A 25,352-nucleotide genomic window follows, 5' to 3' on the forward strand; every position below is an offset into this window, starting at 1 on the left:
AGCCCACCCTGAGTGTTGACATTTATGGAGGCTTATTGTAGGAAAGGTTAGAATCACCCTCAGGCACACTGATTTAGAGGTCTGTGTAAACAAAAAGGAGATCAGAAGCAGAAGCCACACTGATTCAAAGGATCTGATAATGTTGAAAACTGACTAGCAAACTAAAAGAGATGGATATAAAAACCACACAGGCTCACTGCTTCTGTTGTTGAATTAAGTGGTTAAAAATTAAAATGTTTCCACCTACATTTTAAAAATAAATCAGTATTGGGGCGCCTGGGTAGCTCAGTCAGTTAAGTATCCGACTTCGGCTCAGTTCATGATCTCACGGTTCGTGGGTTCAAGCCCCGCATCGGGCTCTGAGCCCATCCAGCTTAGAGCCTGGAGCCTGTTTCAGATTCTGTGTCTCCCTCTCTCTCTGCCCCTCCTCCACGCGCGCTCTGTCTCCCTTTGTCTCAAAAATAAATAAACATTAAAAAAAATTAAAAATAAATCAGTACTAATTTCAAACGCATTCAAAGTGTACTCACACAAATATTTCCTTGGGCGGGTGTGGGGGGGATGATAAATGCCTGCTACCACAATGAAGTAAAATGTACGTGATGCTGAATTTAGTGAATTAAAATGATTGTGAGTAAAAGAAATCCACTAACACCCAGATGGCTTTGGATGAAATCAAGAACACTCAATAGGCCTTAAGTATCAGTAATACTCATTTCAAGTGTAACTTCAGGAACATATCAAAGTAAGCCTTATCTGGGATACAGTTTTGTCTTATAAAGCAGCTTTTTTTAATTTTAGGATAATCCTGGTAAGATTCCTTATTCTATTAAACATAAATATCTCAATAATAATAGGCATATAAAATAATGTTTATGTTGTTTTAGTAAAAGAACTATAGCAAAGTAGTAACTTGGTCATCCACAGAAAATCAGTACATAGTTCGGAGACAGATTACACATTGTTGTCAATTCAGAACATACTAATTCCGGATGATTATAATTCCAATAAAATATATATTGATTTCCCTCTCAATGATAATGATAATGTAACTGGCTAAAGCTGTAATGTTTTATTATATTTAGGTTATTTAAGCCAGAATTTTCCCAACTTTGGAAACACCACACACTGGTATTTCATCAATTCATTACTAATATGTCTAAGATATTAATCACCTGGGGGTGTCTGGGCTGGCCAGTGGACTCCAACTTCAAGCAGCTTGGTCTGATTACCCCAGGACTCTATAGAAGTGTCATTATCTATTTGTATCAGATCTGCCCTAAGCGATCCTCATCCAACAATCCAATTGATTTTATAAAAGATGCAATTTAGAGTTAATATTGAGAATCTAGAGCTTTGCTTCCCTTTTCCTTAAAAAAAAAAATTACTTGATTCCTGCCCTTTTCCTTAACGTGCTGGAATTTCTCTAGTCTTATTTGCTTATCACGTTCAAAAAACTAGGTTACTTTGGAGGTAGGGGTGATGCTAAATTAAACCCACTGACAAAAACAGCAGCCAATTAACATTTTTAATAGCATGAACTAAATTTTTACAAACTCTTAAAGATTCAAGACTATTTTTCCACGGCAAATATACCAAACAGCAACCATTGGTAAAAACGAGGACTCGATTTACTCATTAGTGAACATCCACCTCAGTCCAAATTCAATTGTTGCAATTATTTATTCAGTTTTAAGTCTGGAAAATCTTGGAGGGCAAATGAACTTAATGGGTTAACAAGTAAATAAAAATACTGGTAACTTACGGCATCAGACTTCCTCATACACCACGGTGCATTGTACGGGATGTCTGCATAACCCTGCTGTAAGAGGGCCTTCCTATCCAGAGTTGTAAGACCATCGATGATGGCTGCTTCACCTTGTACACACTGCAAGTGAAAGCAATAAATAAACTCATGAGAGTTTGTACTCAGCTCACATACTTAGCATATTTGTTTTTAACAAAATAGAGTATTAAATCACCTCTGAACATGTCAATAGTTATTTGTGTAGCAGTTAACGGTACAATCTCTGACAATCAGATTGCCTATTTGAATCCAGTTCTTCCACCTTCTAGCTAGATGACCTCTCTGTGCCTTGGCTTACTCATGGCAATGGGAATTAATAACAGTATCTACTTCACACACACACACACACACACACACACACACACACACACACATTAAATGCCCAACACCTATAAAAGTATCTGATATAGAGTCAGCATTAGATACAAAGTAGCAACTATTATAACTATTATTGACCATTTGAGTCTTTGTAAAGTTAATAAAAATGGGCAATGTCCACTCCTTCATACAATGAAATTCAGAAGTACTAAGAGATGGGGTTTATCCTTTAAGGTAAAGGATTCTCTGGGATCCTAAAGATAAACACTAAATTTTTCTCTGAGTATAAGATGTACTTATATTCCCTTAACAACAACAACAAAAATGTCCCAGTGGGATAGCAATCGCCAAAAACATAATAGATTTCAAGAGTTTTTCCTCCAGGGTTTGTTCTCACTTTAGATCCTTCTCGAAAGGTCACACTCCATGTTCATACTCTACTCTGTCTTCATGACCTTTGATTACTACATGAAATCTTATACATTTGTTTGTGAATTATTGCCTGCCTCTCCTGCTAGACATTCCATTAGGGTGGAACGGTCTTTTCTATTGCAGTATCCCTGATGCCTGAACAGGACCACACATTGTGAACACTCGATATTTATTCAACAAATGAATAACACATTTTGTATAAGTATTAACTATTGGGAAACCAACTTATGAGGATACTTTATAATTTTATTTATTTACCTGCTAATATATTTGTTTTTCCTGCATAGTGATTTATTTTAACAGGCATCAAAAAAGATCTTTAGCATTATATAAGGTAAATTAAGCTGATTAAATTAACAGATTATGTTCAAGTATAAGCAAAGGTCTGCACTAAGTTTAGATTGAAAGAAACTTTCAAAAGATTTTTATTTATTTTGTTTCAGCTTATTTTTATCCTTTTACAAAAGGGAAAGGGTGGCATTTCCCCCTTGGTATGTCAAATTTAACCTCCCCAGACCAGACTTCCTGGTGGTCTTCCCTCCCCTTCCAATTGTTCAGGCCCAAAATTTTAGAGGCATCCTTAATCATCTCTTTCTCCTAAGCCTGCAACCAAACCATCAACAAATATTCTCAGCAAATACTCTCAATTATTCAAAATCTATCCAGAATCTGGTTTCTCATCATGACCACTTCTTATCCAACTCTGCTGCCATTGTCCTCATCTCTTGTATGGCTTATTGTGACAGACGCCACAAATATCTTTCCGCTTCCAGCTTCGCCCCATTCTTCGCAGAACCCATCCTCAACACAGCAAAGGCACTTTCTGCCTCAGAGTAAAAGGCAAAGTTCTTATGTGGTCTACAAGGCCTCACAGATCTGCCTCCCCACCCTCCCTTAACTCTCTCCTCATCTCTCCCTTCCTCCTCCTCCTCTGACCACACCATCCTCCTTGGTATTTCTTCTTTTTTTAGTGTTTATTTATTTTGATAGAGAGAGCCAGCGTGGGAAGAGGCAGAGAGAGGAGAGAGAGAGAGAGAGTGAGAGAGAATCACAAGCAGGCTCCGTGCTGTCAGCACAGAACCTGACTCGTGGCTCAAACCCACAAACTGGGAGATCATGACCTGAGCCAAAATCAAGAATCAAAGGCTTAACCAACTGAGCCACCCAGGTGCCCCATCCTCCTTGATATTTCTGGAACACTCTATGCTCCCTCCTGCTTCCTGACACTCAGAGTTTATTCTGAGTGGCTTGTGCATCACCTCTTGTGCACCAGTCGTGTGCTGAAATGCTACCTATGGGAAAGATCTTCCCTGGTGATCCTGTACAAGTTGCAATCCCAACCTTGAACCCTGGTCTTCCCAGTTCCCCTCCATCCATAGCATTTATCACCATCTGTCAGGCTAGATGGGTTGATTGATTCATTCATTCACTAATATTTTTTTCTTGCTAAGTCCTTCCATTATGAGAATATATTCTGTAAGGGCAAAAATATTTGTTTTATTTACTGACTTAATTACTGTTTTCTATAAAATTGAAGTTTAATGATTTTCATGCATTATTTAAAGATATTTCATTATTTAAAATATAAGTTCACATTTTGGGAAATAATTTGACAATAAGGATTCATCAGCTTTTTACACTAAATGGAAGGAAACTCAACAAAGGAAATCTGCCGTTAAACAAGCAGAGGGGAACTTTTATCTTACTGTTTAATTAATTATCTGTTGACTGATAATATCAGTTTGACTAATGGGTGATTATGACCTTTAGTTATTGCCCTAGGTCCTAAATAAGTCTAACTTTAACTTTTTTTTTTAATCAGTAAAAAGAATCAATTTACATGTTGTTCCCTACTTTATCAAGAGGCTTACATTTCTGATATCAGAGAGCACTTCTATTTCCAGAGATTACTATTCCAATGTTAATTAATGTAATTGTAAACAGTTTTACTAATAGCCCATGTATACAGCAATTTTGATTTTTGTAATGGCAAAAATCTAAAAAAATATTAAATAAGTTGTTCGAACTCTTAAGTACAAAATTATTATGTATAGAAACCAGGTCTTTTTGCAAGACTATCAAGAACACATGAAATAATAAGTATATACATTTATATGTAGATTTTAAAAATCAAAGCAAAACAGAATTTTTTTCCAAAAGAAAATATGCATATGCTGGCTTCTATAAAATTCTTTATTCATACTATAAGTGTTTACCAAACATATGGGAAGCTTTGCAAGAAATATTGGTTCCTCTCTTAACCAAAAATAAACAAATGCCCTCATCTGAACACATATTCAAGTAAATCAAAGCTTTGCTTAAAAATATTTTAAACTACTTTGCTGCAGCAAATAGAGCATGAGCTTTTAGATATCTTCAATCTATTTCCCCAACAATATTACAGTGATCTAAATATTACATGGTAAAACTTATAAATACATGGCCGGATGCTACAGGGCTGTGAAATTATCCTGCCTATGATTATAGACATTAGATTATTACATTTGTATACATCTGTTTGGATCTGGGATACGTGTCTTAACATAATAGAGACAAAATAATCCCATAACTTTTGTTACTCTTTCCACTAAACACCATGTGATGTAGTAGTTAGTTCAAGATAGTTCCTACATGGATAGATGATATGCCATACCTACTTATAAATTAATCAATTCTTTTTACCTATAAAAAATGTTAAGCTGATACAACCATCAAACTTCCCTGAAAATACAATATTCTTACAAAAAGTTAACTATTACATCCAACTACTATCTCTTTTATGGCTAGTAGTGTCATAAACAATGTTTCTAAACCTTTCTTTCCACAATTCAAGGTTGACCTTTCCAATATGCTTATGAAAAGCCATTAAATATATTATGGTTAGTTGGCTCTCATAGTCATGAATGGTGAATTTACATCTAATTAATATTAAAAAAAAGCATAACTTTAGTAATTCATGATGTTAAAAAAACATCTCCCAACATGACGCAGAAGAAAATCACGGAGTGATGACAGTTTTAGAATAAAATAGGGTCATTGTCACATCTATAATCACTTTTCAACTTTAAAATTTAGACTGTGAGGGGCATCTGGGTGGCTCAGTCGGTTAAAGCATCCAACTTCAGCTCAGGTCATGACCTCACAGTTCGTGAGTTCGAGCCCCACGTCAGGCTCTGTGTGAGAACTCAGAGCCTGGAGCCTGCTTCATATTCTGTGTCTCCCTCTCTCTCTGCCCCTCTCCATCTCGTGGTCTGTCTGTCTGTCTGTCTGTCTCTCTCTCTGTCTCTTTCTCACAAAATAAATAACTAAAAACAGTTTTAATTTAGACTGAGACAGAGAGTTCAGGATAGCTACATCAAAAACAGCTTTGTGATATGGTCTTATTTCCAATCCCAAAATAATGAAAACTTGAGAGAAAAGATGACTAGGTCATCTGGCTAGAGTTTTCACATTTGAAAATGATAAATAATAAACCCTTAGAGTAGTTCTTAAGAATAAACTATTTAATGCAAGCAAAGCACTTCAAATAGTCCCTAGAACACAAAAACAAATGCTAGCTACTATACTTACTGTGACTAACAGCAAGACACCCCAGACAAAAAGACTTCTCTGATACATGGAATTTCTTTTTTTTTTTTAATTACATCAGAACTTCATGAAGTCTCATACAATGCCTTGTCATCTACCTTGTTTCTTGGAGACTGTTGCGTGACACCTGGTTTTGGATTTTCTGCATTTCTCTGACTGTACTGTTTATATCCCTCTTTCATTTCAGTTTTATATTGCTGATATTTTAGTTTATATTTGCTTGTTGGTCCTGGTAAGTTTTCAGGTATTATGTCTTGCTCCTAGATGTAAAAATAAAAAGCATGTTATCCACCAGAAAAAAAAAAAATGAAAACAATTATTAATTTTCCTTATTAACATACACAGGTTTATCATTTACCTTAACATTTATGCTTAAGAAACAGATCATTATGATCTACATGCTAAACAGAGGTCATATTTAAAATATTTCGCTGGTACAGCATCACTGAGCAACCAAAGCAAGTGGAACTGCTCAGGATGGACTGTGGTCGTAAGTACCAGGAAGCGTATACTTTGTTTCCCAGCTGAAGATCAGTCCTGGTTCTATGAAACTGGTGGGTTAAAATGAATACGCGCAGTACTAAGTGGGATATATGAAAAGCCATCCTAAAATAAAATTAAATAACATTTATTATGAGCTCTATGCAATATTGTGTTCGAATGTTTTTTATAGTAGATACCAAGTAAAAATTACCTCCTCATCAGAGTCAACAAGGCTTCCCAAATCAAGTCGTGGAACCCTGAAAGAAATAATCTATGCATCCCATTACTTTTTAAAATGAGACTTTAATAGTTGCAAGTCATACATGCTGCATCTTATATAAAAAGGTACACTAAAGCCAATGGTGTGCTGCACCTACCAGCTGTGAGAGGCTTGTGTTACATAAAGGTTCAGTAGTTTTTGAGCTAGTTGTTAACAAAGCATTATTAAAGATAAAATTATATAAACTTCTAATTAAATAAGCTACATTAAAAACAAAGATCATAAATACTTGAAGTCATCACTTCTTAATGGCTTTACCGTGCTTCACTATTATCTATGTTCTAGAAGTTATTTATACCTATGGTATTTGTGTGGTAGTATAACGGTGTGCATCTCTTTCCAAGTCTGGGTTCAGTAATATTACACATAGCTTGAAATCAGCTACAGCAGGATGATTGACATGGACATTGGCAAATGCTATGAATCAGGACTTGATTTATTATTTTGTTGATTTCTGAGACTTAAAACAGTAGTGAAGAAAACATTAATGGTACAGATTAAACTTAAAAAGTGTATCGTATCTGTAATTGGCACATTGCAAATAACAAAAAACTGAGGAAATATTGTACCAGAATTTGAAACTATTACTTAAGTCAACAAATAAATCACTCACATCACTTTACAATAAATGAAAATATCAACCAATGTTCATAAATTGAACTAATGGTTCGTCAGCTGCAGATACAAGAATTCAGCAAAAAAACAAAAAGCATTCCGTGAGAATCAATTGGCTACATGGAATTTCCAAAAGAGAGTTTATATATTTATTAGTATTTGTAAATTGCCTACTATATATCTTCCATAGGAGTAAAATGTATAACCAACTTAAAAAATACTTAAGTTTATGTATGATTAACAAGTAAAATTTTAAATAAACTTATAGTACACTTTCAGAAAACCAGTTGTTAAACATTTAACATGAATGGGATTGATTGTCAGTACACACTGAATATATTTATCTAAGGCTTGCACCTACCTCTATTCTTTGTCTAAATGAGTATAGAGGTATCTGTTACGTAGAACCACATGAAATTGCTGATACTTATTAATTTCATACGGTTCAGCCTAACAAAATACTAGGGTTTTAACTTCTATTATCTAATAAGTCCTGTAGTCTAAAATACTTGAAAAAATATAAAAATAATAACCTTCCAAATTTTAAAAGGCAAAAATGTACAATATAAAACATGAATTAATGTAGTCCATCCAAAACTAAAATCATTTAAATAAGATTGACAAAATTGTCATATTTCTCAAGATAAGGTTAAGGTCACAGATACTTTTCATTAAATTCATTTTGACTATCCTAGTTTTAAAATTCAAAATTTCATACATTTCTTTAATAAATTCACTTAGCTCAATTTTCTAAATAAAATAATAGTTTAACTTTTTCAGGAAAATGTAAGAATATTAAAGAAAATAAAAAACAAGACAAGTATCACCCTCAATCCTATCATCCTGCTTCCATTCTGGCATAGCAATTTTCAGGCCATCTACATGAATATCAATTTTTTTTGCAATTCACAATCACAGCTACATATAAAATTTTGCTTTATTTTTTTTTTATTTGTTAACGTATTATATATGTTCGCCCATTAAATAGCTCAAATGTGAAGAAATGTGACTTACACAGGTAGGCAAGGATTCTGGATTGCCCGTGATTTGGAAGTCCGTCCTTGCTTTAATTAAAAGAAAAAATCAGTATGTATATACCCTTTATTTATACTTTAAAAGATAAGCAATGAGTCAATTCAGTAAAACTGATTATTATTTTCTCAGTAAACTTCATAGAAGAAATATTTATTAAGGCTCTCCTTACTATGCTTGAGACACAGAAATAGGATGATAAGCAACACAATCTTTACCCTCATGGCGCCCTGTCTACTGGGGAAGACATTCATTCAAACAAACAATAATGAGGAAAAACACGTGCTATGACAGAGCAACTACATATAGCATGTGTACCCAACAACTCTAGGAAACTGAGGACGTTTTTTCAGAAACAAAAAAAAGGAACCTTGAAATGGAACTCTGAAGGATAAGTAGCAGTTAGCCAGATAAAGGCAGAAGGGAGAATATTGCTTTAGTCAGGAAACAACTCATCCTGCACTAGCCCACAGGCAAGAGTTAGCAGCTAGACAGGGTTGAAATCCAGAGCAAGGAGATTGTGGCCAGAACTGTTCTATAATACAAGTCAAAGAACTTGGACCTTGCCCTAAAGGTAATGTGAAAACTGCAGGATTTAAGCAAAGAAGAGACAAATATATACATGTATACATTTGTAGATGTTCAATATTATTTCCAAAAAATTGTGCAAAGACATGAAATTTACTCATGATAAATTGAGTGGTGAGCTCATGGTGGTGAGCTCAGCCACCATGGAATAAGAAATACATATGAGCCATAGAGAAATTCAAATTAATAAGTGCAGCAAACAATTCATCAACACTTATAGCTTACTTCTTAAATGTTATCTAACTGGTCATTTTTGTGATACTGACAATAAGTATAGAAATTACATTCAAGGGGCGCCTGGGTGGCTCAGTCTGTTAAGCATCCAGCTTTTGATTTTGGCTCAGGTCATGATCTCACAGTTCACAGGTTTGAGCCTCGCATCATGTTCTGCACTGACAGCACGGAGCCTGCTTGGGATTTTCTCCATCCCTGTCTCTCTCTGCCCCTCCCTCACACTCTTTCTCTCTCTCTCAAAATAAATAAACTAAAAAAAGAAGAAGAAGAAATTACATGTAAGACTGAGCTTCATCACTCTAATTGATCAAAGAGAACACAAATTCAATTCAGTATAAACTTTATTAATACTGCATTGTTTTAAATACTATATTAATAAAAAGTTAAAATGCAGAAATATAAAATCACAAAATAATCAGTTAATTAGAAAAAAAAAAAAATATATATATATATATATAAAATAGTTGACCCTTGAGCAATGCTGGGGTTAAAGGTACTAACCACCTCCCCCCATACAGTCAAAAATGCATGTAAAACTTTTGACTCCTCAAAAAGTTAACTACTACTAGCCTACTGTTGACTAGGAATATAAAGTCAATTGACACATATTTTATATTATATGTACTATACGCTACATTCTTACAATAAAGTTAGCTACAGAAAATGTTATTAAGAAAATCATACAGAATAGAAAACACATTGTATTTATTGAAAAAAATCTGCATATAAATGTACCCATGCAGTTCAAACGAGTTAAAGGTCAATTGTCTATAACACATACATCATAGCTTAAAGTAGCAGCACACCTCTATCGCATATCAAAGATTGTCTTAATTGTACTTGGAAAACATCGTGATATCATCTAAACTTAGGAAGAAAATCTAAACAGAATATAACTGTAGTTGTCATAATTATCACCATCATTATCCCCCAGAAAGCCTTTTATTTTTTTTTAATGTTTATTCATTTATTTTGAGAAAGAGAAAAAGTGCACAATAGCAGGGGAGGGGCAGAGAGAGGAGAAAGAGAATCCCAAGCAGGCTCTGCACTGTCAGCACAGAGCCCAATGCAGGGTTGGATCTCAGAAACCTGAGAGTATGACCTGAGCTGAAATTAAGACTTGGGCACTTAACCAACTGGGACACACAGGTGCCTCCCCACCGTCCCTCCTCCCTCCCTCCCCCCCCAGAAGGTGTTTTAATAGACCCCAGAAAGTGTTTTGACTTAAAGACAGTCTTTTAAAGTCATAGGCCTATTTTACAATGGCAGTTACCTTTCTTGTCTAATTCCAACAAAATTTTGCTAGCCAATCCAGAATGAAGGTAAATTATAGCTTATAAATCCCTGGGCCAGGAGTTGGCAAACTATGGTCCAGCTCTGTTCTATAAATAAACTTCTATTGAACCACAACCACATTGATTTATTTATGAATTGTCTCATTACATCAGCAGAGTTAAGTGATTGCAACAGAGACAACAGCCCATAAAGCCAAAATTACTAGCTGGCCCTTTATTTACTTTTTTCTAAGTTTATTTATTTATTTTGAGAAAGAGAGGGAGAGAAAGAATCTCAAGTAGGCTTAGCACTGTCAATGCACAGCCTGACACAGGGCCTGAAGCCACAAACCAGAAGATCATGACCTGAGCCAAAATCAAGTTGGAGGCTCAACTGACTGAGCCACCCAGGGACCCCTAGCTGGCTATATCCTGTCCTTTTTTTTAAAATAGACTTTATTTTTTAGGAGTTTTAGGTTCATAGCAAAATTGAGTGGAAGATACAGATATTTCCTGTATATCCCCTGTGATATTATGATTTGTAAGAAATATACATTTGGACATTCATATGACCAAAACAGATTTCTCATATATATTTGGTCTTGTCCAGTTCCTGGGTTACAGCTCCCAAAATCTTTGGAGTTTTCTCAAAGTTAAGAGAAATAAATGTATTTTGTTATGTTAATGAGGTTGCTTTTGGAAAGCTCCTAAACTTGATGGCTGGTTGCCAATAAAGCCTACCCTGTGATTGGAGGGTTGGACTTTCACTCTCACCTCCTGACCTCCAGGGAGTGGAGAAGAGGGCTAGAAGTTTAATTAATCACCAATGGCCAATGATTTAATCAACCTTGCCTATGTAATGAAACCTCCATAAAATCCCAAAAAGACAGCATTCAGAGAGCTTCTGGGTTGGTGAACACGTGGAGGTTGAGAGAATGGCATGCCTAGAGAGGGCATGGAAGCTTCCTGCCCCTTCTCCCATACCTTGCCATACCCATCTCTTCTCTCTGGCTATTCCTGAGTTATATATTTTTATAATAAACTGGTAATCTAGTAAATAAAATGTTTCTCTGAGTTCTGTGAGCCACTCTAGCAAATTAATCAAACTCAAGGAGGAGGCTGTGGGAACCTCTGACTTACATAGCTTGTTGGTCAGAAGTACCAGTATCTGAGTATCAACTCCAGCCTGTATCCAGAAGCACAGGTAACAACCTGGGCTTGTTTGAAGTTGGAGAAAGTGTGCAGTCTTTAAAACTGAACCCTTAACCTGTGGAACCTGATGCTATCTCTGGGTTGATAGTGTCAAAATTGAGTTGAATTGTAGGTCACCCAACTGCGTCAGAGCATTGCTAGTTGAAGGTGTTGAAATTGAAACAGGGTGCTCATAACACCAAAAGACCCTACTGACCACACATATGCATAGCCTTCCCCATTATTAATATCCCTCACCAGAGTGGTACACTTGTTACAATTGATAAACCAACATTCACAAATCATTATCACTCAAAATCCATTACATTAGAGCTCACTCTTAGTGTGAACTCTATAGATTTAGACAAATTTGTAATGACTTGCATACTGTCTTTTTCCCCTTTTATTTTAAGCAACTTCCATGTTACTCCTTAAAATCATGTTCGTCTAGTATTTCTCAATTGCTACATACTTTTCCAGTATTTTTTCATTATTAAAAAAACACACACTTTTAAAAAATACCTTTGTTTTCATCTGAGTTTTTCTATATTTCAGATTATTTCCATAGAATAGATTCCAGGGAATCTTTTTTAACATTTTTAACGTTTTTTTTTAACGTTTTTTTTTAACGTTTATTTATTTTTGAGACAGAGAGAGACAGAGCATGAACAGGCGAGGGGCAGAGAGAGAGAGGGAGACACAGAACCGGAAGCAGGCTCCAGGCTCTGAGCCATCAGCCCAGAGCCCGACGCCGGGCTCGAACTCATGGACCGCGAGATGGTGACCTGAGCTGAAGTTGGACGCTTAACCGACTGAGCCACCCAGTCGCCCCGATTCCAGGGATTTTATTTGCATCAAATCACTTGAAAAATTTTATAGGTCAATACACACCACCAATCTTGTTTCCAGAAATGTGGTACCAGGTTTTTTTTTTGTTTTGTTTTTTGGGTTTTCTTATATTTGATTCTGTAGAATTTCAATTTAGACTAGTCATTTTCTAAAGAACATAATATACACATTACAATCAAATGCCTCTGCATTCCAGAAATTCAACTCCTGAAAGCTTTGCAAAGAGGTGATGATTTCTTTTTTTTTTTTAATTTTTTTTTTAACGTTTATTTATTTTTGAGACAGAGAGAGACAGAGCATGAACGGGGGAGGGTCAGAGAGAGGGAGACACAGAATCTGAAACAGGCTCCAGGCTCTGAGCTGTCAGCACAGAGCCTGACGTGGGGCTCGAACTCACGGACCACGAGATCATGACCTGAGCCGAAGTCGGCCGCTTAACCGACTGAGCCACCCAGGCACCCCAAGGTGATGATTTCTATGTAATATCCTGCTTTTCTAATTATTTCAAAAGCCAAAAAGTTAACAAAGCAGATTTAAAGACAGCAGCATGAGTCAATATTAATAAAGAAACTTTTGTATTTTCAAAACTCTATACACTAATTTTTCTAATGTCACTATTACAATGTAAATTGAAATCAATTAATATAAATGATAATCAGTTAATACTGTGAATTATCATTGATGTTTTGGTCAGGTTTTTTTTATACATCACTATGTGCTCATCAAAAGTGCTCTCCTCGGGGCGCCTGGGTGGCGCAGTCGGTTAAGCGTCCGACTTCAGCCAGGTCATGATCTCGCGGTGCGTGAGTTCGAGCCCCGCGTCAGGCTCTGGGCTGATGGCTCGGAGCCTGGAGCCTGTTTCCGATTCTGTGTCTCCCTCTCTCTCTGCCCCTCCCCCGTTCATGCTCTGTCTCTCTCTGTCCCAAAAATAAATAAAAAAAAAAAAAAAAAAAAAAAAGTGCTCTCCTCAATCCCCATCACCTGTTTAAGCCATCTCCCCACCCACTTTCCCTCATGGTACCAGTTAAGAATGCACCGATTCTAAGTCTGAGTATTTCAATATTACATTTTTCCTCTAATTTAATAGAGGCATAAAAGTATATCATGATGCTAATTTTCACTCCCCTGATTATCAGTGGGGCTGAACAAGTTTTTGTATTCTTATCTCCTACACATATTTCCCAGCTGTTGGTGTTTGTAATGATATCTGAGTAAAAAGCACAGATCTTGAAGTCAGAACTGGAGTTCAAAATCTTGGCAAGTCACTTAATCTCGAGGACCCACATTCCTTCCACTTCTAAAAGTAGGTTAATAATAATACCTACCTCAAAGGTGTGTTGTAAGAATTAAGTGATATAAGTTAATGAAACATTTATCATGGTGTCTGGACAAGCAGTAGGCATTCAATATTTAGAATAATAAGAATAAAGAAATATAAATATACATCACTTGTATGTATTTCTAAACTAAAATTTATATTTACCCAATTCTGTGATGGAAACAAGGGAAAAGTAGCTGTAAATTTGTGCTTAATTAATGATTTATATACACAAGGGTGATATTATGAAGGTTTACAAAGAATAAAGGTCTTAATAGAAGCCCAGATTCTCTTCTTACCTAACACAAAATGTATACTGATACTCTCTTCTTCTTTCTACTATTCTTATTTCTTACATTTTCTACAGATACACACAGATAATTTTTAAGATAATAATATGAAAACCATAATAATAAGCTTGATTTTTACAAATAAAACTAATTCAAGCAATGACCAAGTTTTTAATTGATTATCTTCAATCCTGGCCACTCACTTCTTCAAATCTAGAAAATATGGATCCTAAATGTTTGTAAGTATAAGTAGTCATTAAAAAACATGAAGAAAATGGCCAATGATTTAATAAATCCTTTAATGAATTTAACAAATCATTTAATGAATAATCGGGCAATTATTTAATGAATCATCCCACAAGAGGAAAACTATATAGCACACATACTTGCAGCAGCTTTCTTCCAGAAAATGGCTGAGTTTGACTCGTAGGAGAAGAAGCAACTCCTTTAACCTCTAAATCCATTCAAGTTCACGTATTTATCCTGCAGTATACTTTGAAAAGGGTAAAAACATACAAAACGGTCATTCTTACTCTAATTTTAAACAAGCCATGCAAATTGCATACTACTACTACATGGAAAGAAGTCATGTGGTTAATCATTCTTACTTCTTTCACTCAAATCAACTTTTTGTGGGTGATTACATTATGTGGGGCAAATGCTAGTCCGAATAGTGTTCCCCCAAAGATGTCCATGCCCTAATCAGTGGGCCCTGTGAATATGTTTACCCTATACAACAAGGAGGACTTTTCAGATGTGATTATGTAAAAGGATTTAGAGGTGTGAAAATTATCCTGGATTATCTGCAGGGCCCAATGTAATCATCAGGGTCCTTATAAGAGGGAGCAGAATAATCAGAGTATGAAACAGAAGATGTAAGAAAGACAGCACAGGTCAGAGAGGAATGAAGATGCTATATAGCTGGCTTTGAAAGTGGAGGGAGAGGTCATGAGCAGTCTCCACAAGTCAGAAGAGGCAAGGAACGAATTTTCCCCTGGAGCCTCCAGGAGGAGCCAGCCCTGCTGACATCTTAATGTTAGCCCTGTAGGACTCATTTTGCACTTCTGATCTCCAGAACTATAAAATAAATAATAAATAATAAGTTAATTTATGTTGTTTCAAACCACTAAGTTTGTGGGAATTTTTCACGGTAGTGATAGAAAACTAATGCTTGTACTTCTCTACCACAAAGTGGTATAAATTTATTTTCTTTACTCTTTTCCTAAACCTTTAGGAGTTCTGACTTTGCCAGAGTAAGCTAATGAAAAATCTTGTTATGCAAACAGTATTCTTCAATACAAAGAATAAAACAGAGCGGATGGTCCAATTAGTAATTATGAGGTGACAGGTAAAACGCATGTAAGAAAATATTGAAAATCCTCAACTTGCAAAGTTGTACAAAACCAAAATCCTCAGTCACCCAAATTTTGAATATTTTATTTCACACTTCAACCTTAATCATACTGAGGATATGTTGTTTAACAATTCATACTTTCTTTTTCTATTATTAGACTGGGATTTATTTTAATAGTAATTTAATTTTTAAGGAAAGATGGCATGGCATAGTGCCAGCATAGAGTTATATAGACTGATATTAAAATCCTCATTTTTTTGATACTTTCCCATAATGTAAGCTTGGGTAAGAATTTAACCTTTCCGAGCCAATATGTCTAATTTGTAAAATGCGTTTAATGTTACCACATTTCTCATCTTCCTATGTATATGGAACATATTCAATTCGTGGTAGCCATCATTATTATTATTAAAATGTAGTTTTAGTGCAATGAAATCCTCTTACTGAGATATCCCAGTTCTTCACTAATTTAGCTATATGGTTCCTTTTACGCCATTTCCATAGTCCCCTCCCCTAGGATCCCATGACCTAAGGCTAGATTTCTACTGTTAAGAGTAAAATCAGGAAGACTTATTAACCAACAGCAGACATATTCGGAAAAGATCACAATATTGGATTTGATAATAATTTGGCTTTTTTTTTCCTGAGCTATCTTTCACAAGTAAGCAACTTTCTTAAAGTTGTTATTGCTTTGGTGGGGGGAAAGAAGGCTGTTGTTTGCTTTTAACCACATCACAAAAGGTGTTGTATTTGCCATGATGATTGGCAACCAACAAACCCAAGTTAAAACAGAGAAGCTGAGCAATCAGCTAAGTGATTTTCTCTACACACCAACCACACAATTACCTATACCTGAGAAACCATTACAGCCATTTCAAATCACTACAGGTCACGTTACATCGCCATAATTCATTTGCAAATAACAAAAACAACAAAATTTAAATCTTCTTTCCAGGACTTCCTACTCCCTGTATTTCCCTAGGCTTAACACTCATTAGTTTTGACTGTAATTAACTCTTTTCGTGTCTCTAATAAACTGTCAAGACCATGAAGCTGGATTTCATGTCCTTAATATAGCAGATACATAATAAATATTAATTTAGTCAATAAATTAATGTATAGTCAAATACCTGTTCACACTTTAAACATATTCTTAGTTTCCCTTCTCGGCACACAAATGACATGATCACATGCTACATATACTGTTCTTCAAACAATAGATATGGTATTCAAAGCACAAATGGTAATTATTTTTCACGCTATACTGTAATCCTCACAAAGGCAAGGACTATGGTTTTGCTCACCTTGTATCTCAGCACTTAGCAGAAAGCCTAGAAAACAGTAGGAACTTAATAACTATTTGCCGAATAGGTGAATTCAGTCAGTTCACATGTGCGTTATTTCAGACCTTGGCAGCATACAAACGGTTCATTCAGATATCACAGGAGTAGGAAAGGGCAGTGCCATCATACAGGGAACACTCCAGGATCTACAGAATTGGAACAGTCAGGCTCCTGACACCTCTGTCAAAGAATCTTAAGATTTGGACAGGCCTGCAGAGATGAAATAACTCAATCTTCTGATTTCCAAACTGAGGAATCAGTGACCCAAAAAAGGGGGATTTTACTTTGCCAAGTTATTTGCCAGTTATTACTGAGCATGAATTTATACCAGCTTCAGATCTCTTTCTAACACTACCCCCTTGCTGGTGGTACAGGTCAGAAGAAAGAGAGGAGAATTAGCTAGAGACTCAAGAACACCAGAAACCTAAACCTGGTGGCAAAAGAATTTCAAATAAATGGCCTGTGAGCTGATCTTTGGAATGCACACCAAAGTCTGTCCATGTCGGACGGGAATACTCAGTTGGGGTATGTTGGGGAGGAGAGGTGGCGGGAAGCAGGGAAAAGTACTTCTGAATGGCTCTGTCTCCATCCGGACTGCCCCAAGTCAAGAGATATTATAGCTGGCACGTCATGAATGTTGTTAACAAACAGATCCAAGTCTTACCACATTATCTTTAGTGCTACCAAAAAGAACAGAACTCACCTCCCACTCTTCTCATTTCTCAAGGATAATTATTTCCAATTGCAATTATCACCATTTCCCTCTTGGTTAGTGATATTAGTGACTATAATCTGCTTCTACCAAATCAGAACATAATGGAAGGCGAAGAATAAATTGGTCAAATCCATCCCATAATCAAGGAGAGAAGAAAAAGATGAAAAGATTTAGTATTTAATCTCCATGCAAGTGAGGACCAAGTTTATCTTGGAGCCCAGGTGATAAGAGACCCAAGTATCTGAATGAACCTGGCGTCATTCTTAAATTCAAACAGTAATTGTCGGTACACCCCTCCCCCCCCCCCAACACACACACAAAGGTTAAGATTATGCATTAACGCAAAGTACCTGAACTAATGCTCCGCCCTCTTCCTATCGGAGATTCAAGGACTGGGGTGTGACACCAGCCAACGACAGCCAACCTGAATTGACCCAACAAGCTAGGTAAAGAGCAGGTCCTGAGTGGGAAGGATGGCAAAGGTATGTATCAATGGGGCGATTCCATCGAGAACTCCCTTGAGACAGCTGAGACAAGCTGGAAAGGCACAGCCCCCAGTAGACTCCGCCAAGCCCAGGCCCGCGTCTGCAGGTTGCCTAGCAACTGGCGTCCCCTTGCTGGGCCTCCAGACCCTTTCTCAAATACAAGGAAAAGATGATCGGCCCAAATCCCTTGCTCCTTCCACGCCACCTCTTGCCCTATACTGAGTGGGGTACTTCCTCGGCCAACCCTGCCAGCGAAGCAAGCGACCCCGCGGAGGTACTTGCCGAAGCGAGCTGCTGAAATCCTGTGGGGGGCCTCCGAGTCTCATCCGGGGACTAGTTCCAGGGTGCCTCTAAATCCCGGCGGGGAAGTGGAAGAGGATTCACTTATATATGGGCTTCTCAGGCGCAGAGACGGGACCAAAGCCCAGCCGGGATCCACCACGGGTGTTGTATATAATTCTTTTAAGTGAGTTCTCTTTAACAAATTTTATACAGCCTCTGCCAGGAGTTTAGATCCTAGAGAGATATTATGAGGGGGAAAAATTATGTTATAATGCCCGCTGTCAAGGAACTTGCAATTATTTATTTTTTTATTTAAAAATGTTTTTTAAATGTTTATTTGAGAGAGACAGCGACAGAGCATGAGCGGGGGCGGGGGGCAGAGAGAGAGGAAGACACTGAATCTGAAGTAGGCTCCAGGCTCTGAGCTTGCAAGCACAGAGCCTGACATGGGGTTGGAACTCACGAACCGAGAGAGATCATGACCTGAGCCAAAGTCGGCGCTTAAGGACTGAGCCTCGCAGGCGTCCCAGAACTTGCAATTATTTAAAAAGACAAGACGCAATATAGTATTATAGAGAGATACATACATACAGGTACATAGATATTTGGATATAGAGAGATATAAATTAAAATACCGATGCAATGGAGTAAGGGAACAAAACTAGGAATCAGGAAATTTTCATTTATTTTTTGCTCTGCACACAATGTCTATGGGCATTAACCCTTCATCAATAAAAGGAAAGTTCTGGTTTGAGAGATTTGTCGCGTTCCAAGCAAGGTATGCCCACGGAGGGGTCCAATAATAAAACTGACCTAAAGAAATGACCAAAGCAGGCAGTTTTTATATTTTTGGGTGCAAAGAGACAATAAATCTGAAGAATTGACAAAACAAAGAACAAAGAAAACTGAATTTGGGGAGTTTAGTAAATTATTCTAAACAGATTGCTCTGGGGTAGTAAATTAATAAAAAGTAACAAGGGTTGTTTATATACCCTCCTAGGCTCTTAATTTCTTCTCTGGGGATAAGGATGTCACCTTACATCCTTGTATAGGAACAGTACCTTTCACATGGGAGGTTTATTTCTTGCTTAGTGGAGACAAAGCAGGGAGCAGGTCAGAGTGCTCTCTTGCATTGACTACTTAAGTAACTTTTATTTAAAATAATCAATATAACAAAGTTGCACATTTTGGGGTGGCCTGCCTTTGGCCCCTACATATAAATTGTACTTTTTTGCCAATTTTCAAAACAGTTCCTCACAAAAGTTCTGTTGCTATCACAGCCAGTTAATTTCCTTATACACAAAACAATACTACATTAACCATATGTTATACTATGTTAACCATATGTTATACTATGTTATTGACAGATCCAAAGTAACCTGCATTTGAAGGTCAGCAAACAACCACTGAACACCTACTATTTGCAAATACATCCAGTGTTAGAAAAAGTAAAGTCTATAAGCCAACCTAGTATTGCCTTTTAAATTGAGTTTAAAATACTTATTGAGCCTCTAGTATGTATATGATGAATAAGATAGCTTAAAATTGTATACATTATTAGAAAGTTAAGGAGTGCTCATTTCCTCATTAATTCAGTCAATTAACATTTATTGAGGGCATATGGGTTCAGTAGCTGCTCTAGGTGCTATAGATATAGAAATAAAGCAAATAAAACCACTGTTTCAGTGAAGGTTAAAATCTGAGGTGATAAACATTAAATAAAGACTATCATCGCAGGTAGCAATTAATGTGATAAAGAAAAATATAAACACTGATAAACACTGGGATAAACACTGATAGATAGAAGTTGTAGGATCATGTATAGCTTCATTGAGGGGAATTTTGCAGACAAAAGTAACAGCAAGTGCAAAATGCTAGGGGGTAGAGCATCCTTGCCAAGCTGATAGATGTGGCTGAAGCCAAGGGAGCCAGTGGAGAATGTAGAATAGGGGGCAGAGATTAGCCATGGTCAGATTATGTAGTGCCTTTTGAACCAAACCTAGGAATTTGGATTTTATAAATGTGACAGGAAGTCATTAGAGGGTTTTGAAAAGAGGGGAGGCTGTGATACTATGATTTATGGTAAGAAATATATATTTGATCTTCCTCCAGGTTTCTGGCAGAGTTCCTAAAACCCTTGGAATTTTCTTAAATGGTGAGTACAAGGAAACTTCTTTTCTTATGGTGATGACGTGACTCTTGGAAAGCACCTAAGAATGGAGGGCAGTTGCCAATGAAGCCGACCATGTGATTAGAGTTGGAAGTTTCCGTCCCACCCTCAGGCCTCCTAAGAGGGGACTGGGGCTACCAGTGGAATTAATCATCCAAGTCCAAGGAGTTCATCAATCATGCCTCTGTGGTGAAGCCTCCATAAGTACCTAAAAGAAGGTTCCCAGAGCACTCTGCTTCCAGAGTGCAACATAGAAATTCTGCCTGAGTAGAAATTCTGCCTGAGTTTCTAACCTTCAGACTCAAGACTCCAACATCAACTCTTATCTGAATCTTCAGCTTGTCAGCTTGCCTTAAAGATTTTAGGCTTTTCAGCCCCCACAATTGTATGAGCCAATTTCTTTAAAATCTATGGGTGTACATGTGTGTGTAAAAGGGAGTGGGTGGGAATATATGTCTATTAGTTCTGTTTCTCTGGTAACCCTGACTAATAGGGGAAAAGAGAAAGTAATAAGATATAGGATCATGAGGTAATTTAATGACAGACAATTCCTTCTAATTGGAGTAGTTCATAAAAGGAACTAATGATTGGAATCTTAAAGGATTCATTTATTAATTTGTTCATTGAATATGGAACTCTGTTGAGATGCTGGGGATACAGTAGTAAAAATAATACTAATAAGCAATCCCTACCTTATGGGGCTTACATTCAATTGAGGGGAGAAGTGATAATGTAAATAAGTAAGTTACATATGATATGAGGATAAGGGTTATGGGGAAATAAAGGCAGAAAAAAAACAATAGGAAGTGATAGGTGTAGGATGGGTAATGTAAAATACCACTGTGAGGTATTTTGAAAAGATGAAATTTGAGAAAATACTTGAAAGAGGTTATAAACAAGTCATGTAGCTTTCTGGGGGAAAGGGTTCTAGGCAAAAGAAATGAGCAAGTGCCCTGAGGCATCAGTTCCTTCTGCTCTTTTAAGGAATAACAAGGGGGCCCAAGTATCAGAGGAGTGAAAAGGAAGGGAACAGAAGCTGGAGGTGAGATCATAAAAGGGTCTCCTTGTTTAGGGCCTTGAAGGCTACAGTGAGTGATGTGGTTTTGGAGTGGTGGGGTCTGGAGCCCAAGCCAAGAAGGAATTCTTGATTTTATTTTTTTTAAGTTATTATTTATTATTTTTTTTAACGTTTATTTATTATTGAGAGACAGAGAGACACACAGCATGAGCAGGGGAGGGGCCAAGAGATGGAGAGACACAGAATCTGAAGCAGGCTCTAGGCTCTGAGCTGTCAGCACAGAGCCTGACGTGGGGCTCAAACTCACAAACTGCGAGATCGTGACCTGAGCCGAAGTCGGACACTCAACCGACTGAGCCACCCAGGCGCCCCATCTTGATTTTATTAAAGCACCGAGACAGGACCAGTGAGCAGAAAGAGCTGGACTGAGGTTGTGAGGAGTGACTGATTATATACTTGGGACTTGGGAGAGGTGAAGGCAAGGAGAAGTTTCCAAAAGGACATTCATACACTAAAGAGGACTCAAAAGATACTGGAAGCCTAGCTATTGTCAAGCTTAAGTGTTTTGTTTTGTTTTGTTTTCTCTAGCAAACCATGAACAATAAGATAATAAGGAGTTCCTGGAGAAATGTTATACTCTGCCTATCTCAAGTATTTGTCAATGGGCTGCAGGTTATAAAGAAATTTTATTTTTCAACCATTTCCTTTTTGCCCTTGTTCCCCACATCAAGGGGAGTTGTGATGGGTGCAGTGGGTGATGTTAGGGCTCCAGGAAACTGAGTCTATAGGTTTCTGGAGCCTAGGCTATTGATAAGATTGCCTTTTTCTTATAATTTACTAAGATATTTGTAAACTGATGGGGACTCCTGTGCTACATGAACACGATCTCTATCAGCTCTGTTGGTTTTTCCCTTTCCTTGGTTCTTGGGCATCCAGGAGTACCTGAGGAATGTCCCACATTTCCCACTTGGGGAAGGTGGGGGGGGGGAGTTGGTGGTGGGATTGTGGGACATCAGCTTGCCTTATGCTCCCTCATCTGTGAGGATAGCTGGTGAGGATTTTGCTTTGAGTGCCATGGGAAGCCATCAGTTGGAAGGTTTTGAACAGAGTGATCTGACTTATATTAGTAGGATCACTTTGGATGCTGTGTTGAGACTTAGTATTTAAATATTGGAATAGGAAGATAAATATACATAGAGACAATAGAATGAAGTCCTAGAAATGCTGAGAAAATTGTTTTCCCTCTACAGGTCTGGTATTCTTTTTTTTTTTTAATAGTTTTTTTTTTTTTTAATGTTTAACATGTATGTATCACTTAATAAAGTCAAAATCACTCCGTATTTCTACCCTTCTTCCAGGAATACAAGGACTTTAGAATAATTCAACTATAACCACTGAGCTCTCCCATCTTCCACATGATTTTTGCCAAGTATTATAGTTCTACCCTGTACTTAAATTCCTTCCTTGAACGCTCTTCCTCCAGTAGCCACACACTTCCCTCTTGCATCCCCTTCAAGTATTTGCTCAAAAGTCACCTTCTCAAAGACATCCACACTGATCACTCTATTTGAAATCAAACGTGCCACCCTCACCTCCACCCCAGTGCTCCCAAATTCTTTAGCCTGATTTATATTTTTTCTATACATATCATCAGGGTGTTTTTCTTAATCATAGAATTTATTATGCTCACCATTTATTCCCTGTGTCCCTTCACTAGAATGCCAAAAAAACAGATTGCTTTGTTTTGTTTCCTGTGTTGTAAGCCCAAACACCAGGAAGAGTGCTTAGAACATAGTAGACACTGAAAGTACTTAAGTATGCTCAAGACTATATACAATCACTCTGACTGCTATCTGGAGAATAAACCATGGGAGGTTAGGAAGCAGGAGCAGGAAGGTCCACCAGGAAGCCATTGCAATTATCCATGAAATCAAGGAGTGCCCTTTCAAATGCTGAATGGTAGTCAAGTTCTGAAAATATACAGACAAAGACAACGGAATTTGTCAAGGGACCCAAACCTCCAAAGTTTGGGGCCTGAGCCGTCAGAAGGATAAAACCGTCATTAACTGTGATAGGGAAGATTGTGGAAGGACCCGTTTTAGGGTGTGGGATGTAAGAAGTTCAGTTTGGACTGTGTAAGTAATGCTAGTCACATATATTGCAATTCTCCATCAGCAGAGACAGATGAGAAATATTGTCTCTCCTGCTAGGTAGAATTTCCATTAGGATCCTTGTATTTTTCCCCATTTTATAATTTAATTTTCTGCTTTTTTTAAGATTTTATTTTTAAGTAATCTCTACACCCAATATGGGGCTTGAACTCACGACCCTGAGATCCATTGACTGAGCCAGCCAGGCACCCCGTAATGTTTTACTTTTTACTTAAAAAAAAAAGTTTATTTATTTTTCAGAGAAAGAGAGAGAGAGAGAGTGCAAGCAGGGAGGCATAGAGAGAAGGGGACAGAGGATTCAAAGCAACTCCGTGCTGACAGCAGTGAGCCCAATGTGGCATATGAACTCACGAACCGCAAGACCATGACCCAAGCCGAAGTCACTCTACCGACTGAGCCACCCAGGCACCCCTACTTTTTACTTTTTAAAAATGGTTACTGGGCACTTGGGTGGCTCAGTCAGTTAAGCATCCGTCTTCGGCTCAGGTCATGAACTCACAGCTCCTGAGTTTGAGCCCCGAGTGGGACCCTTTGCTGACAGCTCAGAGCCTACATCCTGCTTTGGATTCTGTGTCTCTGTCTCTCTCTCTGCTCCTCCCTGCTCATGCTCTGCCTCTCTCAAATAAACATTTAAAAAAAAAATTTTTTTTAATGGTAACTAGTTGCATCAAAGATTTTTTTAGTGGCAAGATTTATTGACTAGAACAGTCAGTAGATATAAATATGTATTTACTTGAATTAAATGACACTGTACACAACCTCAAATCATCAAATAAAGATATTTATTTGAACACAGAAATACTTGAAAATGTCACTTAGTGTCACCAAAAAATGCTGGGTTTATTATTGAATAACAACTGATATAATGGATTTAAAATAGTAAGCCAAATGAAGTTGATTTATATTGCAATATAGGTAAAATAAGCAACCAAATGTATTCTGTCTTAGTCTTTAGCATGCCAACTAAAGTGGTCCTTTATCTGAAGTTTACTTCTGTTTCAAACTCAAATATCAAGAATGTAAGATTCTGTCAAGAGGAACTACTTAGCCACACCTCTCTATCTTTATCTTTCTAGGTGGTCAGTCTCCAAATGAGAAAACAAAGGCAAATTATTGAATTATTAAATGTTTGACCAAGTAATAATTTAGGATCATAACTATGTGGAGTACACAAAATGCCCATTCTTGACTTATTACCAGTTTCTGGAGATATGGGCAGAATGACACTGCAGTTAATTTAAAACAGTATAAAAAAAGCTACATATGAAAACCGAGGCTATGTAACTAATCTATAGGGTTTTGTGCCGGCCTCGTCCACTGTCAGCATCTAATACGGGTTGTCTTTTTACATAACACCGTGTCGCCAACGTGTTGCAATCTGGATTGCAGTTCAGGAGCTCTCCCCAGTGATTCTGGATTGGGTCCTCAGACAGCGTCCTGGATGGTTAAGACAGCGTCCTGGATGGTTAAAACCACGCACCAGAGGGCCACCCAAGGCTTTCTCCTGTAGCGCAG

At 37.3% G+C, this 25,352-nt stretch overlaps 1 protein-coding gene across 6 annotated transcripts in view; it reads right to left on the minus strand.

The window, feature by feature from the left end:
• The window catches only part of CAPS2 (calcyphosine 2), a 57,802-nt gene extending 39,340 nt beyond the window's left edge, over positions 1-18,462 (minus strand). For 2 of the 6 annotated variants that reach the window (XM_078449664.2, XM_078449661.2), the window contains exons 1-7: positions 18,062-18,462; positions 17,700-17,794; positions 14,686-14,792; positions 8,538-8,587; positions 6,840-6,885; positions 6,232-6,405; positions 1,766-1,888 (exon numbers count right to left, since the gene is read on the minus strand). In XM_078449664.2, the coding sequence (XP_078305790.1) occupies positions 1,766-1,888; positions 6,232-6,405; positions 6,840-6,885; positions 8,538-8,587; positions 14,686-14,763 (471 nt within the window). In that variant the 5' untranslated portion in view covers positions 14,764-14,792; positions 17,700-17,794; positions 18,062-18,462. Of the gene's footprint in view, positions 1-7; positions 82-1,765; positions 1,889-6,231; positions 6,406-6,839; positions 6,886-8,537; positions 8,588-14,685; positions 14,793-17,699; positions 17,795-18,061 lie in introns of those variants that run through there. The other 4 variants (XM_078449662.2, XM_078449663.2, XM_078449665.2 and 1 more) reach the window with 4 other exon arrangements.
• Positions 18,463-25,352: the final 6,890 nt, after the last annotated feature.

Source organism: Panthera onca, chromosome B4, assembly GCF_046562875.1.
Source record: "Panthera onca isolate mPanOnc1 chromosome B4, mPanOnc1 haplotype 2, whole genome shotgun sequence".
NCBI classification, from domain to species: Eukaryota; Metazoa; Chordata; class Mammalia; order Carnivora; family Felidae; genus Panthera; species Panthera onca.